Source organism: Mastigoproctus giganteus, chromosome 7, assembly GCF_048544385.1.
Source record: "Mastigoproctus giganteus isolate SK-2022 chromosome 7, ASM4854438v1, whole genome shotgun sequence".
In the NCBI taxonomy this organism is placed as follows: domain Eukaryota; kingdom Metazoa; phylum Arthropoda; class Arachnida; order Uropygi; family Thelyphonidae; genus Mastigoproctus; species Mastigoproctus giganteus.
In genome coordinates this window covers 198869321-198895713 of record NC_143581.1, presented here as the reverse complement: position 1 = coordinate 198895713, position 26393 = coordinate 198869321, and the positions used below count along the sequence as shown (strand labels likewise).

Below are 26393 nucleotides of genomic sequence, written 5' to 3'. Positions count from 1 at the left end.
GCAAGTAAATGTTTACCCCTTGTGCTTTAGTAACTCTTACACAATCCATGTAATTGTTAATCTAGTGTGGACTCTCTGGAGACCATGTGATGCTCCCTCTTCTGTTTTTCTTGATATCGATGACCATAGCTGTCAAGTGGACCAATCTGATTCATCCCCTTCCTTCTAGAGTTTACATAAGTAAAGAAGTCTTTGCTGTTTTTCTTTGCATCCTTTTCCAAAACTTTCTCATAATCGCTTGCCTGACTTCCTTTGACTTTATTACAGACTAGTTTATATCTACCATAGGCTTCTGTGTCACCTGATAATTTATACGCATCCCATGCATTTTTCTTCTCTGCCACGAGTCTCATTAGTTCATCTTACATCCATTTATGCCTAAATCTTGAACAGTATTTCTTAGGTGGTATGAAAAGTCTAGTAGCTTCTATAATTAATTCCTTGAATGCTTCCCATTTAGAATTTCCTGATAGTAACATCATCAGTTCCCGCTGTATAGAATTCAAACTGTGTGAGACCACTGTAGTTACCTTTACGAAGTAAAAACCTTTCCCTTTACTCTCGATGGTAGTTACATATTTAAGTAAATCTAAAATAAACACACTATGATCACTGCCACCTAGTGGTTCTTTTATCTGCAGATTCTTAATGCATGAATAATACTGGGCAACACGTGAAATGTTACGAAAACAAATATACCCGATCTTGACTAATTTTATGCTGCTGAACATGGAAATCACATTAAAATTTCTTGAATGGCTCTTGTTTTTGAATTACAGTTGGGATCTCATATTAGTGAGTTATTCTACATTATCAGCTACCGCTCTCGACAAAACAAAGGGTAACACCGCAGTTGCAGTACCACCATGCGTGGGTGAATTGAAAGATACATTTTATGCCTTTTGCATTGCCCATGATGTGGAGGGAGCCAACAAATCACATCACAGACTTACTTCTGTATTGGTGGCTTCTATTAGAAAAGGGATGATGATGAAGAAAAAGTGGACAGTGATGTATCCAAATATACCAGCTGCAATTCGTCCCATGCCTCACAGTGAAGTACTATTTATTCCTGAAACACCAGACTGTTTTGCTGTACACTCTGATAAAGATGAATATTCTGATGAACATCAACTTGATGTACATGAAGAAGTACATCAAGTACAGTCATCTGCGTTAAGGGATCCACCATTTTTCTCCAAACTATTCTTCCGAACCACATAAGATCACAGAAAGTGAGCTTAATGGCCTCGTCAGGGATCTCAAACTGCAGAAGAATTAGGCAGGGCTTTTGGCCTTGAGGCTACAAAAGTGGAATCTTCTAGATCATTCTGTGAAAGTAACAACATTTCTTACTCTAAACAAAGACTATGATAAATTCCATCAAACAGAACATGAGCTCACTGTTTGTAAGGATATTGGTGGTCTGGTGGCAGCAATGAACATGAGCCACGGTCCTGAAGAATGGCGACTACTTATAAACGCTTTTAAGGTTAGCCTTAAGGCTGTGTTATTACACAATAGAAATATGCTGTCTTTGATACCTCTTGCATATGTCCACAAAAAAGAAATACGCAGACATGGAGAACATCCTCTTATCAGAAGTATGAGTGGCAGATATGTGGTGATTTAAAGGTAATCACCATTTTGTTAGGACTACAAAAGGGTTACACTAAGTATTGTTGCTTTCTCTGTGATTGGAACAGTTGTGCCAATGATATGCACTACGAGAAGAGGAGTTGGCCTCAACGAAAATCATTAATAACTGGAATGAAGAACACGGCATTTGAACCCCCGGTAGATCCAAATAAAGTTTTGCTTCCACCACTCCCTGTATCAAACTGGAGTTCATGAAAAATTTCGTGAAGGCTTTGGAAGTGAATGGTCCTGTATTCACATACATGCAAGAGAAATTCCCAAGACTTAGTACAAAGAAGATTAAGGCAGCAATTTTCATTGGTCCACAAATAAGGCAACTTTTCAAAGACTAACAGTTCAAACATGCCCTTAGTGATAGCGAGAAATCAGCTTGGAAAGCCTTTCGAAATGTTTCGACTGGTTTTCTAGGAAATTTTAAAGCCAGCAACTACAGGCAGTTTGTGGAAGATCTCATTACTTACAAAACTAGGGTGCAACATGTCATTGAGGATGCATTTCTTGCGCTCACACCAGGATTTCTTCCCGCCAAACTGTGGTGCTGTCAGCGACGAACATGGCAAGTGCTTTCCATCAAGGCATCTCAGCAATGGAACAAAGATACAAAAGTAAATGGACTGCTGTTGAGTTAGCCGATTATTGTTGGATGGTAAAAAGTGATGCTCCTGAAGTTGAATACAAACGAAAGGCAAAATGGTCCCCTGTTTGATACAGGTATGTTCATAGCTACATCTTACTTCCATATAAATAAAAAAATACCTTGTATAAATATAAAAAAACTACTTTTTTTCGATAACTCGAGCCAATCTCCCATTTTAAGCACTATTTCCATCTTTAACCACGCCAAACTATTAAGTAAACTTACTTTCATGCCCGTAATAAGATATGATCCAAAATTTGTTCAGTGTAATGACTGCTGATAATCAGATCAAGAGTATTACTCCTGTTGTTGCCTCTCTAACATGCTGCTGTAGAAAAACAGTCATCCAGTAAATCCACAAGTCTTGCTAATGTGTGAGTGACCAACCCACAAATTCCAGTCAGTATCTTGAAAGTTAAAATCCTCCATTATAAGATGTTCTGATTTACTGGCCCACTCCATTTCTCTGTACAGTTGTTTATTGTACTCATCAGAGTCATTAGGCCTATAACACACTTCTACTCTCATTTTTGCTTTCCCAGTGCTTATGTCACACCAAACTGACTCATCATTGCACTGGCCACCCATGTCAACTTGGATGCACTGCCTTCGATTTTGTATTTCTTAACTAACAGCATAACTCCTCCTCCCTTCTTATCCTGTACACATTGTACTTCCCAAATTCAAATTCTGCATTCCTTATATCTGTGTGGCACGACATCTCTGATAGCCCAACAATATTATTACCTTTGTAATCTTGACCAGCACTTTAAATTCATCAAATTTATTTACTATACTCCTATCATTGGTGTACATGCACCTGTTCTTATTCTTAGTTACCCAAAGAGAGCCCATGTATTTACTTGTTCCATGATGACTCCCAGCAGTTCTAGAAATCTCTCAAATTGTGATCTGAGGTGCCTAATGGACCACTCACTTCAATTGTGTACGTAGAAGGATTGTTTGTGAGAAAAATATCAAGCGTGTTGGCTGTATGGTTAGGATTGTCCAGTATTCTTGTAGGTAAATGAACAATCTGTGCAAGGTCATTAGTAATCGCAAAAGCTTTAGCATCTCGACCAGCTGGGTCGGTGTGACTAGAAAACGGAAGCCAGCTGGAGTTGTGAACATTAAAATCACCAAGAAAAATTACCTCACTGTTAAAAAAAGTTGGACTGAAGAAAGTCAATTTGCAAAGAGAGGAAGACAAAGAGCTCCAAGTGATTAGTAGATTTGGGAGAACGGTAGAGATAACAGATAAATTTGAGAGAATGAGGTAGAGAAATTTTAAGCCAGAGAAGATCGAAAATAGGAGATTCCAAATTACCAAGTCTCTGACAGGGAATATCAGAACGGGGCATATGCACAAGTACCACTTTTGAGGCGAAAGGAATCATACAGCGAATAATTTGGGCAACTGAGATGAGCAGTAGTTGAATCAACCGATAACAGAGATTCTGTCAGAAAAAGTACATGGGGTTTGGCAGACTGCAAGCGGAAATGGACATCATTGAGATTAGAATTGAGACCATGTATATTTGTGAAGTGAACTAGGAAGTGTTTGGGGGGTTTAGTTCTTTTTTCAGATAAGCTTACTCTATTAGTTTGACAATTCATGGTGTATTCAATAGTAAGAAAAAGGGACATGCTGTATGAAGTAATGAAATTTTTGGATATGGCGTACGCATGGTAAGAATATACCTAGATCCTTGACATAACGTGGCCTCAACAATGCCCCCCCACCCCGCCGCATAAACACTATTCGGACTCACTCCAGTCACTATCTGGCAGAGTAGCAAGATTATACACAAGAGTGTAGCAAGATTATACACTAGCTGATCCGGAAGCTTCCTAAAGAGCTACCAATAGGTTCGATTCAGTGTACTAACTAGCGGCCGGCCTGTGAACACCGTTTTAGAGCTGTACCCTCGAAATGTAAGGAAGATTGGATCTCGCCATGATGTCCATCATAACCTCAAAAGTCATCAGTCATACTGCATGTGGGAGAGATGGAGAAGGGTTGTCCGGAACTTAGCTCTGGAGACTAAATGTGGGTTCCACCACTTCAAGCCTCCAGTAAGCAAAGTGGTGGTATTGCACCGGTTGATGAGAGTCATCTACCACCTAGTAGTGCGATAGTGATAACATTACACTATTCCTTCTACTGTAGCAGTATGTTTTATGTGAAATTTATAAAACACTACAGCATTAATTATATCCCACAAAAATTCCTAAAAGAAAATATTAAAGAATTACACTTACTTGTGGTTCTGTTTCCACTGTATCAATATTGTGATTTTCACAGTGGCTGTGACTGACATTTACTTAATGTTTAACTTTCTAGATAGTATTTAAATAAATTCAAGGCTGAACTAGACAAACTTTTGGAGTGAATGGATAGGTGAAAAGGGAAGGGGTTTTTTTTTTTGACTGATTCTAAATAAGCTTTCTTTCCTGCATCATATGCCTATACTATACAAAAATTGACAAATCTCCACTGGGACTTAAAATTATTCTTTACTATAAATTACAACTTTGTTAGGCAAGAAACCTCCAAATTATCATAAAAAAGATGCAGAATTTATGAGAAAGCTAATGAACATCCAACACATGATTACATGGGAGGATTGGGCCCAATCCTAAATTCAAGGGGTGGGTGGGGGAGAGAAATAAAAAAAACTAGCAAATGTTTTTAGTGAAGAAGCAGGGTACTGTTTCAATACAGATATTGTAATACTATTTTGTATCATGCTTGCTTTTTTTTTTTTTTTGTCTTTACTGGTTGGGAATGCTATTATCCCTCTAGTAACGGAACTTAGACTACTGTACCCACTTTAAAAATGACATCATCATCATCTGTGAGTCAACCTGAAGTTATTACTGTAATATCATTACCAAGAAGCTGAATCTGTTGGTCATTAAAAACTTGAAAGCACCAGGTTCCGACCTATTTGGCCTATTTGACTGAGACAATAAGTAGCCTCGGTCAACATATAATATATAGCCTTGTGTTGAATGGTGAATAAATGTATCGGATCTAAAAGGGGTAGTCAAGTTGGTGTGTTAAATTTCTGATGGAAAATTTAACTTGCATTACATGTAGTTTTCTGACATGAAACAGAAAAAGCAGTCATTATTAACCAATCGGTTAACGAAATGGTGGTGTCTGGTTTGACAGACTCCAAATTTTCCTTATTTCTGAGAGTTTTTTTTTTTTTTTTTTAAATTATGTTTGGATTATACCAGTGCTTGATCTTTTGCTAATGAATTGCAATAGGTTTTAAATGTATTTTATTAAATTTTTTATGAAAGTCAATATTGTAAAAATGTTAACTTCTGTGAAACAATTTTTTTCTTAATTCTGCTTTTTAAAAAAAAACATTGTTATAGTTGCTTTACAAGAAAGTACACAAACTGAACTAAATTGTACTGAGGTGTTTTCAATTTAATTGCAGTTATTATGTGATATATTAGTGTGGTATTATTAATTCTTTCTTATATTAGTTGCTTCAGTTTTCAAGTTTATAAAATCAGTTAACTGCCCAAACCCATGTCATAAAAATCATGGCAGTAGGTACATTGTGGACAAAGTACAACAATCATTTATTAGGGATAAAACAACAGAAAAATTACTTGAAAATGAGGAACTTTAAAAATTTTATTCTTAAATCTGACACTATATCAAATAATAAGATTAAAAAAAAAAAAAAAAAAATTCAATTTGAATTCTTCCAAATGTTACTTAATGAGAGAAGCCACAATGGGCATTCATGAGGCTTCATGAATGCCCATTGTATCAAATTGCTTTATGAAGATTATTTAAATAATCCTAATCCAAATACAGTAAATTCGTGTTAATACAAACTCGGTTTATACAAAGTACATGTTTATTTGAGGCACATACCATTCTACCATTCCCCTGTGAAAGGATAGGCTTTTCTATGTAAATATAGTTGTTTATTACAAAATTCGGTTAATATGTATTACAAAGTTCGTTTTCACCCTGTAAGAAATGTTGTTATTTTGTATGTTTAATACAAATCTTGGCACAGCTGCCCGATGCTTCCTGAAGGATGGCACTGAGTTGTTAGAAATTACTTTTGTGTAAACAAAATCAGTTTATGGTAGCTACAACTTAAGTGTACTCTGAAAAACATCTTTGTGAAGGATGAGCTGTTAAATTAACAAAAGAATAAAAATAGTACTCCCGCACTCTACACGGGATTAAGGTCAGTTGCAATTGTTACGGCAGTTCAAAGAGTCTTTTGCTATAGTACATTATAATCTATTTTTTGTGCCAGTTTATCTGAGCTGATGTCTTTTTTGGAACTTGTCTTTAAATTAATTTAAAGTTTGTTTATATTAAATCTCATCTAGCAGTGTTATGGTGACAAAACGTAAACGGATGGGATTAAGCCTGGAAATTAAACTGAAAATTATACAAGAGACATAGGATGGAATGAAGCAAAATGGACATTGCAAAGGAATATAACATCCCTTTACCTACTTTATCTAAAATACTAAAAAACTGGAAGTGCGTGAAACTGGAGCAGCTAGAAAAAAACAGGAAATGAATTAGTGGTGCAAAACAAGAGGAGCTTGAAACAAAACTTTGAGTGGTACCAACAAATGTATTCATCTAATTTGCCAATATCAGTTCCGATTTTGCAAGAAAAGGCAAATTATCCGGCTCAGCAACATGGAATTAGTGGCTGGCTCCAAAGATTTAAAAACAGGGAATAACTTGGATTAGTTGATAAAGAAAAGGTTACAGCCTGGTTGTGTTCTGTATGGACCATTCTTGAAAAGTATGAGGCAAAGAATATTTTTAATCCTGACAAGATGGTTTATTTATAATTTGCTGCCAAACAAAACATTTGATGTTCGAGGAAAGGCTTGTCGTGTTGGAAAATTAAGTAAACAAAGACTTGCTGTTCTGTTATGCTGCAATTCAGATGGCAGTAGAAAAACTACGCCCACTTGTGATTGGCAAGATTTCCAAGCCAAGTTGGTTTAAGAAGTTAACCAACTTCCCTGTGATTATGAGGCTAATAGGAGAGCTTGGCTTGTGGTCAAAATGTTTCAGTCCTGATTATCAAAAGTGGCTTCAGCAGAAGGAACATTTTGTTGATTCTAGATTGCTGTACAGCACATTCTGCCAAGACACTTAAGTTGACAAATATGTTTTTGCCTCCCAATACCACCAGTTTTATGCATCCACTGAATCAAAGAATTATTTATAACCTCAAGAGAGCATATAGTGCCTGCCTGATAAGGTACTTGATCTGCAACATAGAAAGAGGGAACAATTTACAGCCAAATTGGAATGTCTTGGATGCTATCTGTAATCTTGTTATTGCTTGGGACAGTATTGCATCAAGTTTAATAATCAACTGCTTCAGAAAGAGTGGCTTTAGACAGAATATCATCGAAAAACATCCAGCAGATGAATGTGATGGCAACATTGAGGAATGAAGAAATTCAAAGGAGCATATGGATTTTGTTTCCGAATTTGGAGTTTGTGAAGGTGGATGATTAAGTTGCTACTACAGCAATGCCAACACCAGAAGAGCTGCTGAGCACTAAGCAAAACGAGGACATTTTTGTTACGAGCAAAAGTGAAGAAGCCATGCACTACCATCTAAAAAATATGCCCAAATTGCATTGATCATAATAGAGAATGTGTTGGCCTGCAGTAACGTTGATAAAGAAACAACTATTGCATTTGATAATGTCTGTGCTATAGTTAAAAATGCATATAGGACGAAAACTGCAAACATCATTGGATTCTTTCTTTAAATTAGATTAATTTAAAAAGTTAATGGTTTGTATGGCTCCTTTTATATTAAGATTGTAATTCTTTTTACTGTGATACAAAAATATTGTATGTATCAAAATATATACTGTACAATATTTTCATTCCTCTTAATTGCTTTCTCTTAGTTTATCTTACAAATAAAATAAAATCTTTAAAAAATGTGTTATTCCTATTACTGTGTTGTTAGACGAGGCTTTTGTTTTTATTAATTTATTTTTTTATTTATTTTTGATATTATTATTATTCTTAGATATATATAGTATGTACCAAAAAAGGGGGGGGGGGATAAAATTCTGACACTTTTGAGGGACCTTGTTACTACAAACCTCATTATTGCAAAACATGAAAATTTAGGTTCCTTGAACTTTGTATTAACAAGATTTGACTGTACTATCTATAGAAAGTAAATTGCAAGGGTAGCAGAACAATTTTCTCTCCTCTTCAAACATCCAGTCATCTACTTCATGCTTTTCTTAATATTCTAATTGAAGATTTCATGTGAATTTTTTGCTTTGCGTTTTTAATTCCTTGAGATCAGGTTGAGGTCTTCCATTTTTAATAGCCTCATGCTTATTGGAAAAGCTGCAACTTCTGAAAAGAGTTTCTGATATTCAGTTGTACAGTTGAACAGCAGTAATATTACACGAATTACAAGTACTGTCCTACATTACTAATTTGTATGATTCCCTGCAAATAATATCTACACACAAAAGATGTAACAAATGGTAACCTTCACTCATATTCAGTACTTCGAAATGAGATTCCAATTCTGAAGATATCACAAGCACAATTTAAGTTAATGTCTCTTCATAAAAAATATTTAAAACAAAGTATTAAATGCAGTGCTACTAAAGGAATAAACTAAAACTATTATAGAATTCTATTATATATAGAATTAGAATAAGTTTACCTTCCTGCATCGTTTGGCCAGTCTAATATGGTATCACCTCAAAATATGGAACTTCCTGAATATTTCTCCGAAGGGTAGTTGACTACATAAAGGCAGAGGGGAAAATAGGCTGACTAGACTTAAAAAAAATTGTTCCATTAATAATTTCCAAACACCAGTTTCTGTTTTGCATATTTCCTAAAATGTATGTCATTGTTACTATGTATTTGTACTGATGTATTTCTAACATTTAAAATCACTTGTTTTTACAAGACATGCAGTTCTAGTTTGCAGTATAGTACATTAGTATTTATTTAGTTTTTAAGGTGATTTGATTGCTGTTATTATATTGCCCTATTTATACATCATATTGCATAGTTGCAGCACCCATACCCTCTGGTATGGGTGTTGCAACATAGGTTATACCCATACCTTGAACCTACAACCTTTATTTGTTTCTCACTGGACCAAACTGACTGTATGGGTTAACATTTCAACTTAATGCTGGCAACTGTTATTCTGTGGAGATTATATGGATCGGAGGTACTTTATTATCTAATAAAAATAACAAATTGCCCCCGAATATTTAGGCTACATACATAATCTTCAAAAATCTGGAAATTGTGCTATGTCCGTAAGGATGCCGGATTTCTGGTACTACTGTACTGTATGATTATGGTGAACATTCATAAAAAGAAAAGAAAAAAGCATTTAATATTATCTAATTTTTTGCTATTCTTTCTGTTTTCAAACTTAATAATTAAATAACTAATGAACTTTCAGATTCAGTGCAAGTATATCTCTGCAAATGATCTATATATTGTCACTCCTATGTCTTTCATTGGACGACAACACTAAACTCTTGATAAATATAAAATTCTTTGGAAAAACTGCAACAGTTATCACCTTCCTGAGCAGAAAACAGTGGCTATATGTTTCTGTTTAAAAAAGTAATAACCTATAACCAGACCCTGAAATACACCTACAAGATCACATTCCTTTTTTGAAGAAAATAAGAGCACCTTTTTGAAAAAAATAAACATTATTTAAGCAATATCTGCTAATAATTACAGTACAAGCATATGTTACCTTACTTAATCCCTGCCAAACCTGATGAACACCTTTCTTTTTTTTAGATAGCTTAAACTTATCTAGCACGGTTCCCTCCAGAGGCTTTAAGGGCCTTTAAAACTTTTACTTTTCAAAGCCTGTATATATATATTGAAGCTTGAGCTACCATTACATCTTAAGAGCCACATGTTATTAATAAAATGTGCAAACTGCTGAATTGAAGTTAGTAATAGAAAAGATTATTAGAAATTAATATAAATTATTAGAATATTCTGAATTCAAATGAAAAATATAAATTAATCTATGATAAAGTAATTTCTGGAGGACTATGAAAAGAGTTTTGTACTTGCGTGAATATAGTGCAAAAATGCCTGAACCATATTGGATACAGGAAAGTTATTGTAACATCACTGATGACCCTAAACAATTATGAGTTAAATAATGTATTCATGTGTATACCACCTCTGGATTTGACTTAATAGTACTCTTGGCTTGGTAACAGGCATTAGGAACTAAAAGAATATGATTACTGAAAGCTCGTTTGGAAGAGAAATTAATAACAGTTGAATGTGGAAAAGGGTAAGAGGTGTTGACGAATTTATCCATTGTTACTAAAGGAAGCACCAAGACAGTTTGTGAAACCTCCCTTGTGCTACAAGTGCTGCTCCAAAATTAATGACTCAATTTTTTCTCACGTTTCTTGTTGTTTTAGGTTTTAGAGCATAATAGCTACTTAGTGTCATAGTTTAGTTGCCAGTGATTGTGATGTGCACGCAATATGTAATGATGTCAGGGGAAAATCTAAATGTTACTGCTAATAGTCTGTGAAAATGGAAGATTACATTGATATGCATATAAAGAAAAGTGTATTATCAAGTTCTTAAATGCAGAGGACTTTTTTGTACTCAGTGAGATTCATCGATATTTGAAGAATATTTATGGGGACGTGACAGGGTGTGAACAGACAGTGGGTTAGACCTGTCAGTGACAAAGGACATGCCAAATAATAGAAGTTGCTGTTAAGTTCAGTAGGAATTGGAATAATAAACTTATGTAATTGGCATGTTAGTATATATGCATAAGCGCCTATTGTCTTCACTGTACCCATCCATGTCTGTCTGCCTACCCACATGTAACAGCTTAACTCCCAGCAGAAGAATTTTATGAAATTTTATATTTCGTTTGTATATAAAGATTTACTGAGCCATCCCAAATTTCTCTTTAAAATCAGACAAAAAGAAATTCATAGATTAAATGTAGTTTTAATGCAATATTTTTAGCTTTAAGTAGTCTATGTATGCTCCTGAACTTATTCCCTTCTTCAAACATTTTTGTTCACCAGTAGATCGCAGCATGGTACTTCACTATTTTCTTGTCAAGTGAGAACCAGTTTCTGCTGAAGAATCACAACAACAGTATTGTTTACATATTAATAAGGGCACCTCCATAGCCAGGTGGGCAGGAGCAGCAGTGCGTAGCACACACTTCTTGATTAGACCGGGATTCGAGCCCGTCACCACCAAATACGGAGGATGCGGAAAGGTCAGGGAATGACCACCGCATATCCTGGAGCAATATGGCCTTAGTTGCTAATGCTCCTAAAAACCAAATAACAAACAAACAGCGGAAAGGTCAGGGAATGACCACCGCATATCCCCAGAGCAATATGGCCTTAGTTGCTAATGCTCCTGAAAACCAAATAACAATAACAAACATATTAATAAGACTGTTCTCTGAGACATGTCTAGCTGTAGTCGTGACGAAAGTGAAATGTTACGCAAGAGGAAAAGGGAAGTTCAAAATGTCCACATGTACAAATGCGAGTTCCAAAAAAGACATCTTCATGGAGAAGAGTATGGAGTACTACAACAAGACTTAATGTGGTGGCTAAATCAAACACGGAGGCAGTGTTCATGTAAACGTGAGCCAAAAAATGAGTAAGACACAATTTCTTATGAAATTGATATAATGCTCAAACATGCTAAGAAAGAAACACCAAAACTGTGGAATAGTACTTTCGCTTAATTTGTACTGATGGATGCAGAAAAAGTAAATATGTATAAAAAGGCTTTCTCAATTTTGTATGCAGTAAAAAATGAAGCTCTTTTTTTTTGGCTAACTTCTTTGATTACTGCAGGAAAGTCGTCTATAGAATTGCTTGGTAAGCATCAGAACCATGCAAAAGCCCTACCACGTGAAGTATTTAATACTACTAATGAGCATATTCGAGGATTTTTGTTTAAGGAGTCTCACTACAGCAGTAAACTAGTAAAATATCTGGTAAAATAAATACCTTAATATGAAAACAGTGTATGAGCTCTTTTGCACTAAATACCCTGATCTTGTTAATACCATCAAGTACAATTTCTACTGTAAATACAGGGTTGTTAAAATTAAAGTATCCCTATGTAAAGGGCTCTGGAGCGAGTTCTAAGGCTTGTACTGAAGAGAAATTTGGACAACAGGTACAATAAAGAATGCATTCGCCATTTATTAGAAAAAAAAATTAGTTACAAAATTTGTCACTTTTTTTGGCGCTGTGGCAATACAAATCACTTGAACAGCGCTTCAATTGTTCAGTGTGTCCTCCATTTTGGTCAACAACAGTTTCCATTTGAAGAACAGCATTTTCTATAGCAGAACATAACATGTCAACTGGAATAGTCAGCACATGTCTAATGCTGTTCTTCAGATCTTCCAGAGATTGACATCCTTCCCGATACACCTGGTTCTTCAAAAAACACCACAACCAGAAGTTGCATGGGGTGAGGTCCAGTGACAGTCTGGCCAAGATGTCTGGAAACAATGGCTGATGACTCGTTGATCTATAAAGTGTTGCCTTAGCAATCTTTGGACACAACAGTGGATGTAGGGTGGCACACCATCTTGAATGAATATGGTATCCTGAAGGCACCTGCGTTGTTGCAGCTCTGGTATTGCGAAATTTGCCAATATTTCATATCACTGTCCAGTGATGGAACAGGTGTGGGGTCCAGTCGGTGTTGTTACCTGCAAAAAAAATCTGGCCCAATCATGAATGTGGCCATAAATCTACACCACACTGTCATTTTTGGAGACTTCAACGGGACCTCTTGAGGGTTTTCTGTTGCCCAAATGCGACAGTTGTGCATATTCACCTGGCCATTTAACCAGAAGTGGGCTTCATCACTCCAAAGGATGTTCTATGGCCAAGTGATATTCACTGTCATTCGCACCAGAAACTGAAGTGTGTATGTGAAATGAATATCTGCATCACCATGCTTTAGCTGCATAGTATGTGCATCTTGTAAGGATGGTACCGCAACACCTGGCGTATTACTAGCCTTACAGTGGAATACGGAATGTCCACTTCACGAGAAACAGCTGGCACACTTTTGCTACCACATGGCGATTGACTTAATAAATCCATGACAGCCTTAGCCACATCTTCAACACAAGAGAAGTCCACTCATTTTTGGTCCCTACCTGGTTGAACACCAAGATGCTTTTACTTCAAATTTCGCAATAATTTTTCGGACAGCACAAACAGTCATAGGTCCACACCTTATGGATTTCTGACTCTGGAATTCTCTGATAGCTGCAGCTGCATCGTTGCTGTTCTGATAGTACAACTTCACTAATAGCGCCTTTTCCTGCAATGTTGTTGGCATTGCTGCTGTATTGCAGGCAAACATCTACTGTATGATTTTGAAGAGACTGCTTTGCTTTACAGTACAATAGAGCTGAGTAGTGACACTGTGGCAATAACTTACAATTATACAAATAACATATATTATTTGCATAATCGTAACTAAGATAGTTACGTGCCATACAGTGACAAATTTTGTAACTAATTTTTTTTTTTCCAATAAATGGCGAGTGCATTCCTTATTGTACCTGTTGTCCAAATTTCTCTTCAGTATGAGCCTTAGAACTCGTTCCAGAGCTCTCTACATAGGGATACTTTAATTTTAACAATCCTGTATTATAATGAAGTTGATAGCCTAAATAAATTTAGGCTATCAACTTCATTATAATACCAAATGCCTGTCCTGAGCTGGACAGGCATTTGGAGTGAATGGAGGGGTGAAATGGGAGGTTGTTTTTTTTTTTTTTTTTTTTGCTGATGCTGCATAATCTTGCTTTCTTGCATGCCTCTGCTAATTCTAAATCATGGGTATAGGTTTGGAAGGCCTCGGGTGGATGTTTGCTTGACTTGTGAGGAGCTTGAAACCTTTTAAAACCAAATCAATGCATTTAAACAACAATGCTAAATGTGTGGCAATTGCAGAAAAAATTAGCATTAGTAGAGGCATATGATGCAAGAAAGAAAGCTTATGCAGCATCAGCCAAAAAAAAAAAAAAAAAAAAACCCTTCCACTTCAACCCTCCGTTCGTTCGAAATACCTGTCTAGCTGAGCCTTAAATTTATTTAGGCTATCAACCTCCACTACAAGGGATGGAAGTCTGTTCCACCAACCAACTACCCGCTGGCTAAAGGTAAATTTCCACACGTCTATCCTACATCTGTCTTTCCTCAATTTGAATTTATTCCCTCTCAGGTGATTATTCTGAGCAAGAGGAAGAATCCCATCAGCATCGTTGTCTCCAGACACTGTAATTTGCAAAACTTAAGCCTTTCTTCATAAGAGCAACCCTTTGTTCCATTCACTAATCTTGTTGCCCTTCTCTGTACTCATTCCAGCAGCTCTACATCCTTCTTGAAATGAGGTCTCCAGACCTGTATACAGTACTCAAGGTGTGGCCTGACCATTGCCTTATACAACGAGATAATCACCTCCCTGTCCCTGCTAGCAAAATTCTTGTATATCATTGACAAGACTCCGTGACCTGCCCTGGCAACCCGTCTGCGCTACTCAGCGAACTTCATATTTGACTGCAAAATTACGCCCAGGTCTTTTTCACTTTCCGCTTCCTTGAGTGTAGTACCACACAGTTAATAGAGTTCTCTTCGGTTATTGCTACCCATATGCAGTACTTTTCATGCATTTGTCAATGTTAAACTTCAGTTGCCGCTTCTCAGCCCATTTTCCCAACTTATCTAGATCCAGTTGGAGTAGCAAAGTGTCTTTACTGTCGTTAACAACCCTGCCAACCTTTGTATCATCTGCGAACTTGGACATACCTTCATCGATATCATTGATGAATACACAAAACAACAATGGGCCTAACACCGAACCGTGGGGAACTCTACTAATAACATTTGTCCATGAAGAGCAGTGTTCATTGATTACCACTCTCTGTCGTCTCCCACTCAACCATCCCTTTATCCATTGTAGCAACTTACCCTTAATGCCATACCTCTCCTATTTGTACAGCAGTCTTCCATGTGCGACAACTAGTTATCAAAATTATTTTTGACATTCAGTTCCTTTGTGAACACATAGTATCCAATCAAATTGGTCAGACAAGACCTTCCTTTAACAAACCCATGCTGTGTCTTATCTGTTACTGCAGTCTTGTCTAGATGATCCTGCAATGCTTCTTTAACCAGTGACTCCATTATTTTCCCCGGAACACAAGTTAAACTAACAGGTCTATAGTTACTTGTGTCGTCTTTTAAATCCCCCTTTGTGAATTGGTGATACATTTGCACATCTCCAGTCAATGGGGACCTCCCCTGAGTCCAAGGAAGCCCTCATTATAATGGCTAAGGGTTTGCTTACTTCCTTTGCTACCTCTTTTAATATAACTGGATAGATTCCATCCACCCAGGTGCCTTCCTTATGTTTAACTTCAACAATTTCTCCTCCACTTTGCTCTCAGTTGTTACAAAATCACTTAGCTCCCTGTTAGAGTTTGATAAATTTCTGGCATTCCCCTCATTGAATAACTTGTGTGAATGTAGATGCAAAATACTCATTCAGTTCATCAGCTACCTGAGCATGATCATAAATGGTCAACCCATCTATGTTAAGTGGTCCAATCTGATTCATCCCTTTCCTTCTAGAGTTTACATAAGTAAAGAACTCTTTGCTGTTTTTCTTTACATCCTTTGCCAAAGATTTCTTCTAATCTGCCTTTGCCTGCCTAACCTCCTTTGTGACTTGATTACAGACAAGCTTATATCTGCCATAGGCTTCTATGTCACCTAATAATTTTTATATGCCTATACATTTTTCTTCTCTGCCACGCACCTCATTAATTCATCTGACATCCATTTAGGCCTCAACCTTGAACGGTATTTCTTAGTTGGAATGGAAAGCCTAGTAGCCTCCAAGGTTAAGTGCTGAAGGCTTCTCATTTAAAATTGAACGTTGGTAACACATCAGTTGATCCCACTGTACAGAATTTTAAAAACTGTCCGAGACCCCTTTATGAGGCACCTTTATAAAAGCAAAAGCTCTTCCCTTTAGCCTTGATGGTAGTTACGTTATCTTTAAGTAATTCCCATATCGGTAAATTGTGATCACTGTCACCCAATGGTTCCTTTATCTGCAAATTCTTAATGCATGAATAATCACTGCTGATAATCAGATCAAGAGTATTACTCCCTCTGGTTGCCTCTTGAACATGTTGCTGTAGAAAACAGTCATCCGGTAAATCCACAAGTCTTGCTTGTGTGCGAGTGACCAACCCACAATTTCCAGTTGATATCGGGAAAGTTAAAATCCCCCATTATAAGACATTCTGATTTACTGCCCCACTCTATTTCTCTTCACAATTGCTTATTATACTCATCAGATTCATTAGGCCTATAACACACGCTCTCACTTTTCCTTTCCCAGTGCTTATTTCACACCAAACAGACTCAACACTGCATTGTCCACCAACATCAATTGGATGCACTTCCTTAGATTTTATGTGTTTCTTTACTAACAGCATAACCCCTCCTCCCTTTCTGTCCTCTCTGTACAAATTGTACTCCCCAAATTTCAATTCTGCACTGCTTATATCTATGTGACACCATGTCTCTGATACCCAACAATACTGCCTTTAATATCTTGACTAGCACTTCAAGCTCATCAAATTTATTAACTGTACTCCTAGCATTGGTGTACATGCAAGTATACATGTACAGGTATATCAGGCTTAATGTCGAAGTTTGCAGATGACACAAAGGTTGGCAGGGTTGTTAATGACAGTAATGGCAGTGTGCTACTGCAACAGGATCTAGATAATTTGGGCAGATGCGCTAAGAAGTGGCAACTGAAGTTCAACCTTGACAAATGCAAAGTACTGCATATGGGTAGAAGTAACCCCAGAGAAACGTACCAACTGTGTGGTACTACACTTAAGGTGGTAGAAAATGGAAAAGACCTGGGAGTAATTGTGCAGTCAGATATGAAGTTTTCTGAGCAGTGCAGACAGGCTGCTAGGGCGGGTCATGGGGTTTTGTCAATGATATATAGGAATTTTGCTAGCAGGGAAAAGGAGGTGATTGTCCCTCTGTATAAGGCAATGGTCAGGCCACGCCTTGAGTACTGCGTACAGGTCTGGAGGCCTCATTTTAGGAAGGATGTAGATTTGCTTGAGCGTGTACAGAGAAGAGCAACACGATTGGTGAGGGGAATGAAGGGATTCTCTTACCAAGAGAGGCTTAAGTTCTGCAAATTGCAGTGGCTGGAGACTAGGCACCTGCACGGTGATCTGATTGAGGTCTTTAAGGCCTTGAATGGGTTGAGCACGCTGAATTCTGATGGGATCCTTCCACTTGTTCAGATTACCAACCTACGGGGACATAAGTTCAAATTAAGAAAGGACAGATGTAGAATAGATGTGCGGAAATTTGCCTTTAGCCAGCGGGTGGTTAATTGCTGGAACAAACTTCCATCTGTCGTTGTGGAAGTTGATAGGTTAAATAAATTTAAGGAGGAACTGGACAGGCATTTGGAGGGAATGGTGTGTTTTTTTTTTGGCTGATGCTGCATAAGCTCCTACACTTGCTTTCTTGCATCATGTGCCACTACTACTACTACTACTACCTGTTTCTACTCTTAGTTACCCTAACACAGCCCATGTATTTATTTGTTCCACTATGACTTCCAACAGTCCTGAAAATCTGCATTGTCATGCTTTCTATGCTGCTGCTCATTGTGATAGAAACAGTGCAAGAATCACTTTTGTCTCTGCCTGCTGCCACTGTTAACCTTTTAGTCTGTGTATCCCCCCCCAAGCTAGCAGTTTTCCGACCCACCTAACACTGCCTCGATAGCATCAGCAAATATTCTTGCTCCCTTTCTATTTAAGTGTGCCCCATCCCTGTTAGAAGCAGTCTCTCCAGGGCTGAATTGATCGATAATATACTCCCTCCTATCGTGTCTGGGCAGAATTGCGAACACTTTCACATTCAACCCTAACTCACGACTTTTTTTCCAACATTGACCTGTTGAGTAAATCTGCAGATCTCTTACTCTTAATGTCATTAGTTCTAATATGTACAACAATATCACTTTTTGTGCCCCTAAAAGATAATATCTGGTCCTGTTTTTTTTTTTTTTTTTTTTTTTAGACCAGGGTTTGAGCCCGTCACCACCAAATATGGAGGATGCGGAAAGGTCAGGGAATGACCACTGCAGCATATTCCCAGAGCAATATGGCCTTAGTTGCTAATGCTCCTAAAAACCAAAATAACAAATAACAATTTTTAAAAAATGTATTTTTACAGTAGTAAATATCAACTCTAACATCACAGAAAATTACCATTAAATTACTTCATTCAGTTAAATGCACATTATAGAAGAAAGTGTTGCTGCTTAAAAAAAAAAAAAAAGCAGTTATCAGGGGAAAGTCTAATCTACCATATTGAAGAATGAACTTATTGTTCAGTAAGATTTGCATGAAATATTAAAAGTTTCTTTAAATTATATGCCATATGAAATCAGTTGTTTGGAAATTAAACAGGATTCAAATTATAATTTGTAATAACTGATACAAAAATTTTCTTGTATGCAGATGACACAAAAATTTGGACCATCTGCATATAAGCCAGGTATTTTCTTGTGTAGTTATAGATGGGCATTACTTTTGTGTAAGAGAAATGCTAGAGTTTAAATGTAGTGGATGAAATACTGTATTACCCAGTGGTGTGTTAGATCATCTTCTTGGGAAGACCGTGATCAATGGTGTGTTAATAACTTTCTGGGGAGAGCTATGACTAATTGTTTAGCATTTCCTTACTGACTCATTCTACTGAAGTCTGCTTAGCTACTGCAAGGTTAAGCTGAAATCAAAGACTGCTGTAGAAAAAAGTAATGCTAAATATAGCACAAAAATAATATAGCAAGTTAATGCTACAATTAGGATTATAGTGAGGTGTGGGATTCTGCTACCTAAATACTTGTGTGTGTGTATATATATATATTTTTTTTTTTTAGGATGTATACATAAATCTTATGGTCATCCCAGTTGTCCTGCATTCCAAAAAAAAATTGTTTTTTGGAACACATCCTCTTATTGAATCATTATATTTATGGGAATATCCCTCCCAATTTACAAACATTTCTTTTGTATATAAATTACTTTCAAAAACACATGGTGTTCATAAATTAGGAAGTTAACATACTATGTTTATCGTTCATTATTTAATCAGTGGAACAATTCTGTAGTTCAAGCATTCCTATTTTTGGGAAATTTATTATTATAAAAGTTATTTCTTTATAGTTCAGATATTTTTATTTCAAAACTAAGATGACAAGGCAGTGTGTCTGTGTATGAACAAACTAAGTACTGCTTAATTTCATTACCAAAGTCAGGGAAATTTGTTAAACCAAAATAAATGCCCACATAATGTATTATTATATGACAATTTTTGTTATTGTGCCAAACATGAAATATTCAGTGAAATAGTTGGGTTTTTTAATTTGTGAATTGCAACAAACTTCCACAATTTTACCCAGCTAGTTATATTTTTTTAGAGCTCTTCATTGTTAGCAAGTTTCTGTAGAATTGTTATGATAAAGGCAAATTTTTGCTAATAAAGACCATTACAGGAATAAAATAGTGTGCTGAGTGTTGAACATATAAACCCAGTGATGTTTATTTACTTGTGAATAAATCTAAATTAATTTATTTTAGCAAGCCAAGGCAGAACAAGAAGAGGAATTCATCAGTAATACATTGTTAAAGAAAATTCAGGCATTGAAGAAGGAGAAGGAAACATTAGCACTCAACTATGAACAAGAAGAAGAATGTTTAACTAATGATCTTTCCAGAAAATTAAACCAAGTAAGATTCCAAAGTATATGGTGATGTTATATAACTTTTGTTGCTTAATAATGTTTGGTTCAATTACACTTTGCATTGTTACACATATACAGAGAATTGTCTTGTGCATAGTCATCCTATTCTGCAGTAAATTAAACAGTGTTACTTCATTAACTCCTAAGTGAGGCTCCTCAAATTCAATCCACCTGTAGTGTATATTTCAATAAAGTATTAATGGTTATGCAAGATATCATAGAATGGAATTAATAATATCTGTAATAGCAGGCAATTCATATTAAATCTTTGATATTAAAACATGGAAATTATAAAACTAAGCCTCAAAGTCAGCACTGGTTTTTGTAATAGAACATGTTTTCTTAAAACCTATTCCATTTAATCTGTTGTCAAATTATCTAACGATTTATAATATAATTTAATTGCCTGCAATTTACCAGTACATGTAAATAATTATTCAGTTAATCACAAGACAATATTTGATCACAGCATCTATTTTGTTTATGATACTCATCTGCTGCTAGTTAAATGTAAAGACTTCTTCATTTTGTTCTCTTTATTTTCATGGTGAGAGATTGGGTCAAAATGTACTTCTCTTGACTCCCTCAATGGCTAAATTAACTAAATAGGATTATGTGCAAGACTTACTTTTTAAAGAACTTAATGTGTAATTTAATGTAAACATAAAAATTAATAATAAATTACTTAGCTTAGAATGTGTATTTCCACTCTAGTTTTATTAGATCTGCATTAAACATGGTGACTATATCAGATTTTCATAGGCATATGTAGAGATTGATCTTGAGGGAAAATAATATCAGTATTGGAAGAAATGTAGACTACATCTTTAATTGGAGAATTTGAGTTTAAATATGTTCAGAAGTGAGAACACCATCAAAGTTTCACAAATTTCAGTCTCAGATTGTTTCATTGATATAATATTAATCATCTGATAATCAAGATAGGAATATTGCAACTTCCTAGTTTAAAAAAGAAAAAACATGGTTATGAATGCTGATGCCTATCAAAATGACTTAAATTAGACATTGTTTATATATACACTTAATTTGTTTGTTTGTTTGTTATTTGGTTTTTAGGAGCATTAGCAACTAAGGCCCATATTGCTCCGGGGATATGTGGTGGTCATTCCCTGACCTTTCTGCACCCTCCGTATTTGGTCGTCACGTGCTCGAACCCCGGTCTATTCAAAAAGCGTGTGCTATGCACTGCTGCTCCTGCCCACCTGGCTATGGAGGCACCTATACACTTAGTGATCACTGAATTGTGACTGCCTACCTAATAATACAAAGGTTGTATTGAGAAGTTATTAACATTCATTATTTGAGTAACTGAACACCAATAAAAACAAGTTAGTTAATGTGCACAGTGCATTACATATCAGGTGTTCGATCATATCCAAATTGTGACCACCCCATCCATTACTGATGGGGGTGGTCACAATTCTGTGATCACTGAGTGTATATGCATTTATGTTATAAAGTTGAAGTGTACCATGGACAAATTTTTGGATTTATCAGCTTAATAAGCTTCATTTAAATACTCACTAAAAATAAAAATTAAACAAATCAATATTAAACTAAGAAAGCAATAAAAATACATATGTATTATACTTAATACATAAACATATTTATTATATACATTACCGTATTAGTCATACCAAATTGTTCATGTTTTAAGAAGCCAGCAAAGAAGTCTGATTATCAATACCTTTTCTCTTGATACAAGTCATTTTCAGCAGCAAAAGAGATCAGTCAATCCTCGACCGAACTTAAACTTGTCACACTGTGTTTGGGTCAGCTTCAGTGAGAAAGGCCACCCCCTTTCTCAAACAAACTGATAACTTCAGTTATCCTTTTTTTTTCCTTCCCCCCCAGTGTTTTACTTGCTGTGTGCTGCATTTCCCCTTCATCCTGTACTCTTATCCTCCAGCAGAATTAGATCCTTATTAATCAGCTTAGCATTATTTGTTTAAGGATTTGGGTTTATGGGTTTATGGCCTTGAATACATTGAGAGTAAGCTCAGTTCTATGGAATCCTTCTTCTTGACTGTATGCATAAGCAGGCATAAATTCAAATTGAGGAAGAATGTTTGCAAGTTGGATGTACAGAAATTTGTCTTCAGTCAAAGGGTGGTTGATTGTTGGAACAAACTCCCATCAGGTGTTACAGAGGTGGGTAGTTTGAATAAATTCAAGGAAGAACTAAATAAAACTGTTAAAGGAGATGGACAGGTGAAATGGGTAGGATTGGGTTTTTTTTTGTTGTTGTTGATGCTGTGTAGAGCTTGCTTTCTTGCATCATTTGCCACTACCAATAATAATAGGCATGAAGAATTTGTATAGATAAATCATTTATACTTAATTTCTGACTTCTCCACTTTTCATTTTATACCCCTTTTATTGCAAGATTCTTTTTCTTTGTGAAAGCTGCTTTTTCCATTTATATTCTTCATTTATATCATCCTTAGTTCTGGCATTTTTTGTTATTACACTTTCAGTTTGTGGTCCCTTATTCTTGCTTTCATTTTAAATGGCATTCTCGTACTTGTGCTAGTATTTTTGTGTTTTGAGATGATATTTGAGATGATATTGATAATGCAGAATAATCCATTTATTCTGCATTATCAAGGACAACAAATCTTAGGAATAGTATTCCTAAGATTTATTGTCCAGTGACAGCAAATTTGACACTGGTGTTTGACAACAGGAGTCTCTTTCTCCGGTGACTCCTGTCTTACTTTTAATTCTTATTTTTTCTTTAGCCCCTTCTATAGAGAAATATTTGTACTGAACAGCAGAGGAGACAGAGAGAAACTATCTCCCCATTCCCTTCCTGATCTTTGCCAGTTCACTGTGGTATTCTTTCCAATCTTTTTGTTTTTGTAGGTGTCATATGTTATACTTTTGTCTCTTAGTTTCCTGCTTTCTTTAACGAATCAAACAGTGATTTCCAGTAGGGGGGGTCGAAGTACTTTTCCTGGTTTGAGACCAAATTGGTCACAGTTTAGACTATCTTTGCTACTGAAGGTGATAAATTTGTGAAAAATACGTTTTTATTGGATGACCAATTAAACCAATTAAAACTTATAAAATTAATTTTAAATCTTAATTTTAAAAATGAAGATTTTAAATCATTCGAAACCCATGTGAAAATGAATAATATGTATAGTGTACACTTTGTACCATGTACCCTACATAATTGGATATTATGATGTGGTTACAAAGGAACTGGATGCAAAAAATAATTTTGATATCATATACTTGGATTTCAGGAAAGCTTTTGACAATGTTGCACATGGAAGACTACTGTACAAATTGGAGCAGAATGGTATTAAGGGTACGTTGCTACAATGGATAGTTGAGTGGGAGAAGACAGAGGGTGGTAATCAATGGGTGCTGCTCTTTGTGGACTAATGTTAATAGTAGAGTCCCACAGAGTTTGGTGTTGGGTCCACTGTTGTTTTGTATATTTATCAATGATATTGATGAAGGTATATCAGGCTTAGTGTCAAAGTTTGCAGATGATACAAAGGTTGGCAGGGTTATTAATGACAGTAATGGCAGTGTGCTACTGCAACAGGATCTAGAAAATTTGGGCAGATGTGCTGAGAAGTTTAACATTGACAAATGCAAAGTATTGCATATGGGTAGAAGTAACCCCAGAGAAACGTACCAACTGTGTAGTACTACACTTAAGGTGGTAGAAAATGAAAAAGACCTGGGAGTAATTGTGCAGTCAGATATGAAGTTTTCTGAGCAATGCAGACAGGCTGCCAGGGCAGGTCATGGGGTTTTGTCAGTGATATATAGGAATTTTGCTAGCAGGGAAAAGGAGGTGATTGTCCCTCTGTAGAAGGCAATGGTCAGGCCATGCCTTGAGTACTGCATACAGATCTGGAGGCCTCATTTTAGGAAGGATGTAGATTTGCTTGAGCGTGTACAGAGAAGGGCAACAAGATTGGTGAGGGGAATGAAGGGATCCTCTTACCAAGAGAGGCTTAAGTTCTGCAAATTGCAGCGGCTGAAGACTTAGGCACCTGCGAGGTGATCTGATCGAGGTATATAAGGCCTTGAATGGGTTGAGCACACTGAATTCTAATGGGATGCTTCCACTTGTTCAGATTACGAACCTAAGGGGGCATAAATTCGAATTGAGGAAAGACAGATGTAGAATAGATGTGTGGAAATTTGCCTTTAGCCAGCGGGTGGTTAATTGCTGGAACAAACTTCCATCTGTCGTTGTGGAAGTTGATAGGTTAAATAAATTTAAGGAGGAACTGGACAAACATTTAGAGGGAATTGTTTTGTAATTTTTTTTTTTTTTGGCTGATTCCGCATAAGCTCATACACTTGCTTTCTTGCATCACATGCTACTACACTATACCTTGGTACACTATGCCTTTCCTCCACGCAATAAGCTGTTTACATCAATCTATTATTGTCAGCCAATAACAAAGTTGTTTTTACCCCAGTGGCATACAAACTTATTTCGCTCACGACCCCCTTTATTAAATATAAAATTGACATGACCCCTCAATGTAAAATCCAAGGTGATGACCAGATTTTTAGAGAAGAAAAATTACATTTTATAAATTATGTAGTAGAAAATTTATTCAAGTACTGAGAGAGGGGAAAAAAATTGTTTAATATTTTAATTGAATACAGCAAAAACATCAATCAAATTCTTATTCTTTGATCAGGATTACAAAATAATAAAAAATTAACAATTACAAAGCAAAACAATTAATGAGATGGATGAGCCTGGATAACCGATAATATTTGGTTCATATTTTAGTGCAATGTTGGAAATTACAAATCTCATGTCATCTTCTGGATCAAGTCTGAAACACTTTTTTATTTATGTAGCTGTTAATTTTGAGAAACCAACCTTGTATAAATATGTAGACCCAAAAGGTAGCAACGTTTGTATTGCCATTTTCGATAATTCTGGATACTTGTCTCGAATAGAAAGCCAAAATTTTTCACAAGTTGAAGTCTTGAAACAAGCACTTATTGCTTCATCAGATAACAGGTCGATATGATCTTCCTTTTGCTCAATGGTAATTTCGGGATATGAAGAAATTTCAAAAGCAAAGGGGTCACGAATCCAAAATAACTTTTTTTTTTTTTTTTTTTTTTTTTTTTTTTTTGTGGAGATACGTTAAATCATTTGGAAAAATTCTTAATTAGCATTGTTAGGTGGGTGGCAGTGATATCCCTAAATTGTAAAATGTCAATATTATAACAAAATCAGAAAAGCATGGGAACATTTCAGTATTATATCACTCAAAATTCAGTTTTCCAAAGATTAAGCTTCCCTTTGAAAGTTTCTGTCTTGTCACTGAGTATTAATATATTTGTTCCCTGTCCTTGGAGACTTAAATTTAAATTATTAAGTTATTAAGTTTGTACCCCTTTGCTTCCTTCACTGCCTCCATTAATATAACTGGATATATCCAGTTATATTAATGGAGGCATTTCTTATCTTTAACTTCAATGATTTCACTTCCACTTTTCTGTCAGTTATTACAAAATCATTTAGCTCCCTGTTAAGAGTTTGATAAACTTCTGGCCTTCCCTTCCCTAAAGAATTCCTCACGTGTGAATATAGATGTGAAATACTCATTCAGTTTGTCAGTAACCTGAGCAAGATCATCAACAGCCAAACCATCAATATAGAGTGGACCAATTTTATTCATCCCTTTCCTTCTAATGTTTATATAAGTAAAGAAGTCTTTGCTTTTTACTTTGCATCCTTTGCCAAAGATTTCTTGCAGTCACTTGTCTGACTTCTTTTGTGACTTGATTACAGACTAGTTTATATCTACCATAGGCTTCTGTTTCACCTGACAATTTATATGCATCCCATACATTGTTCCTTTTTTGCAGCAAGTCTCATCAGTTCATCTGATATCCATTTAGGCTTATACCTTGAAGAGTATTTCTTAATTGGTATGAAAAGCATAGTAGTTTCTATGATTAATTCCTTGAATGCTACATGGGAAACATTCAAGGAATTAATCATAGAAACCAATATATAGAGTTTAAAAACTGTGTGAAGACCCACTGTATTCAATTTACAAAAGCAATTTCCCACTTTACCCTTGATGCATCTTTAAGTAAATCCCAAATCAATAC

At 35.9% G+C, this 26393-nt stretch overlaps 1 protein-coding gene across 1 annotated transcript in view; it reads left to right on the top strand.

The window, feature by feature from the left end:
* Positions 1 to 26393, top strand: part of LOC150083545 (coiled-coil domain-containing protein 6-like) — a 126962-nt gene that overhangs the window by 39623 nt on the left and 60946 nt on the right. Inside the window, exon 2 of the mRNA XM_090377351.1 lies at positions 20092 to 20241. Coding sequence (XP_090233477.1) covers positions 20092 to 20241 — 150 coding nt within the window. The remainder of the gene's footprint in view (positions 1 to 20091; positions 20242 to 26393) is intronic.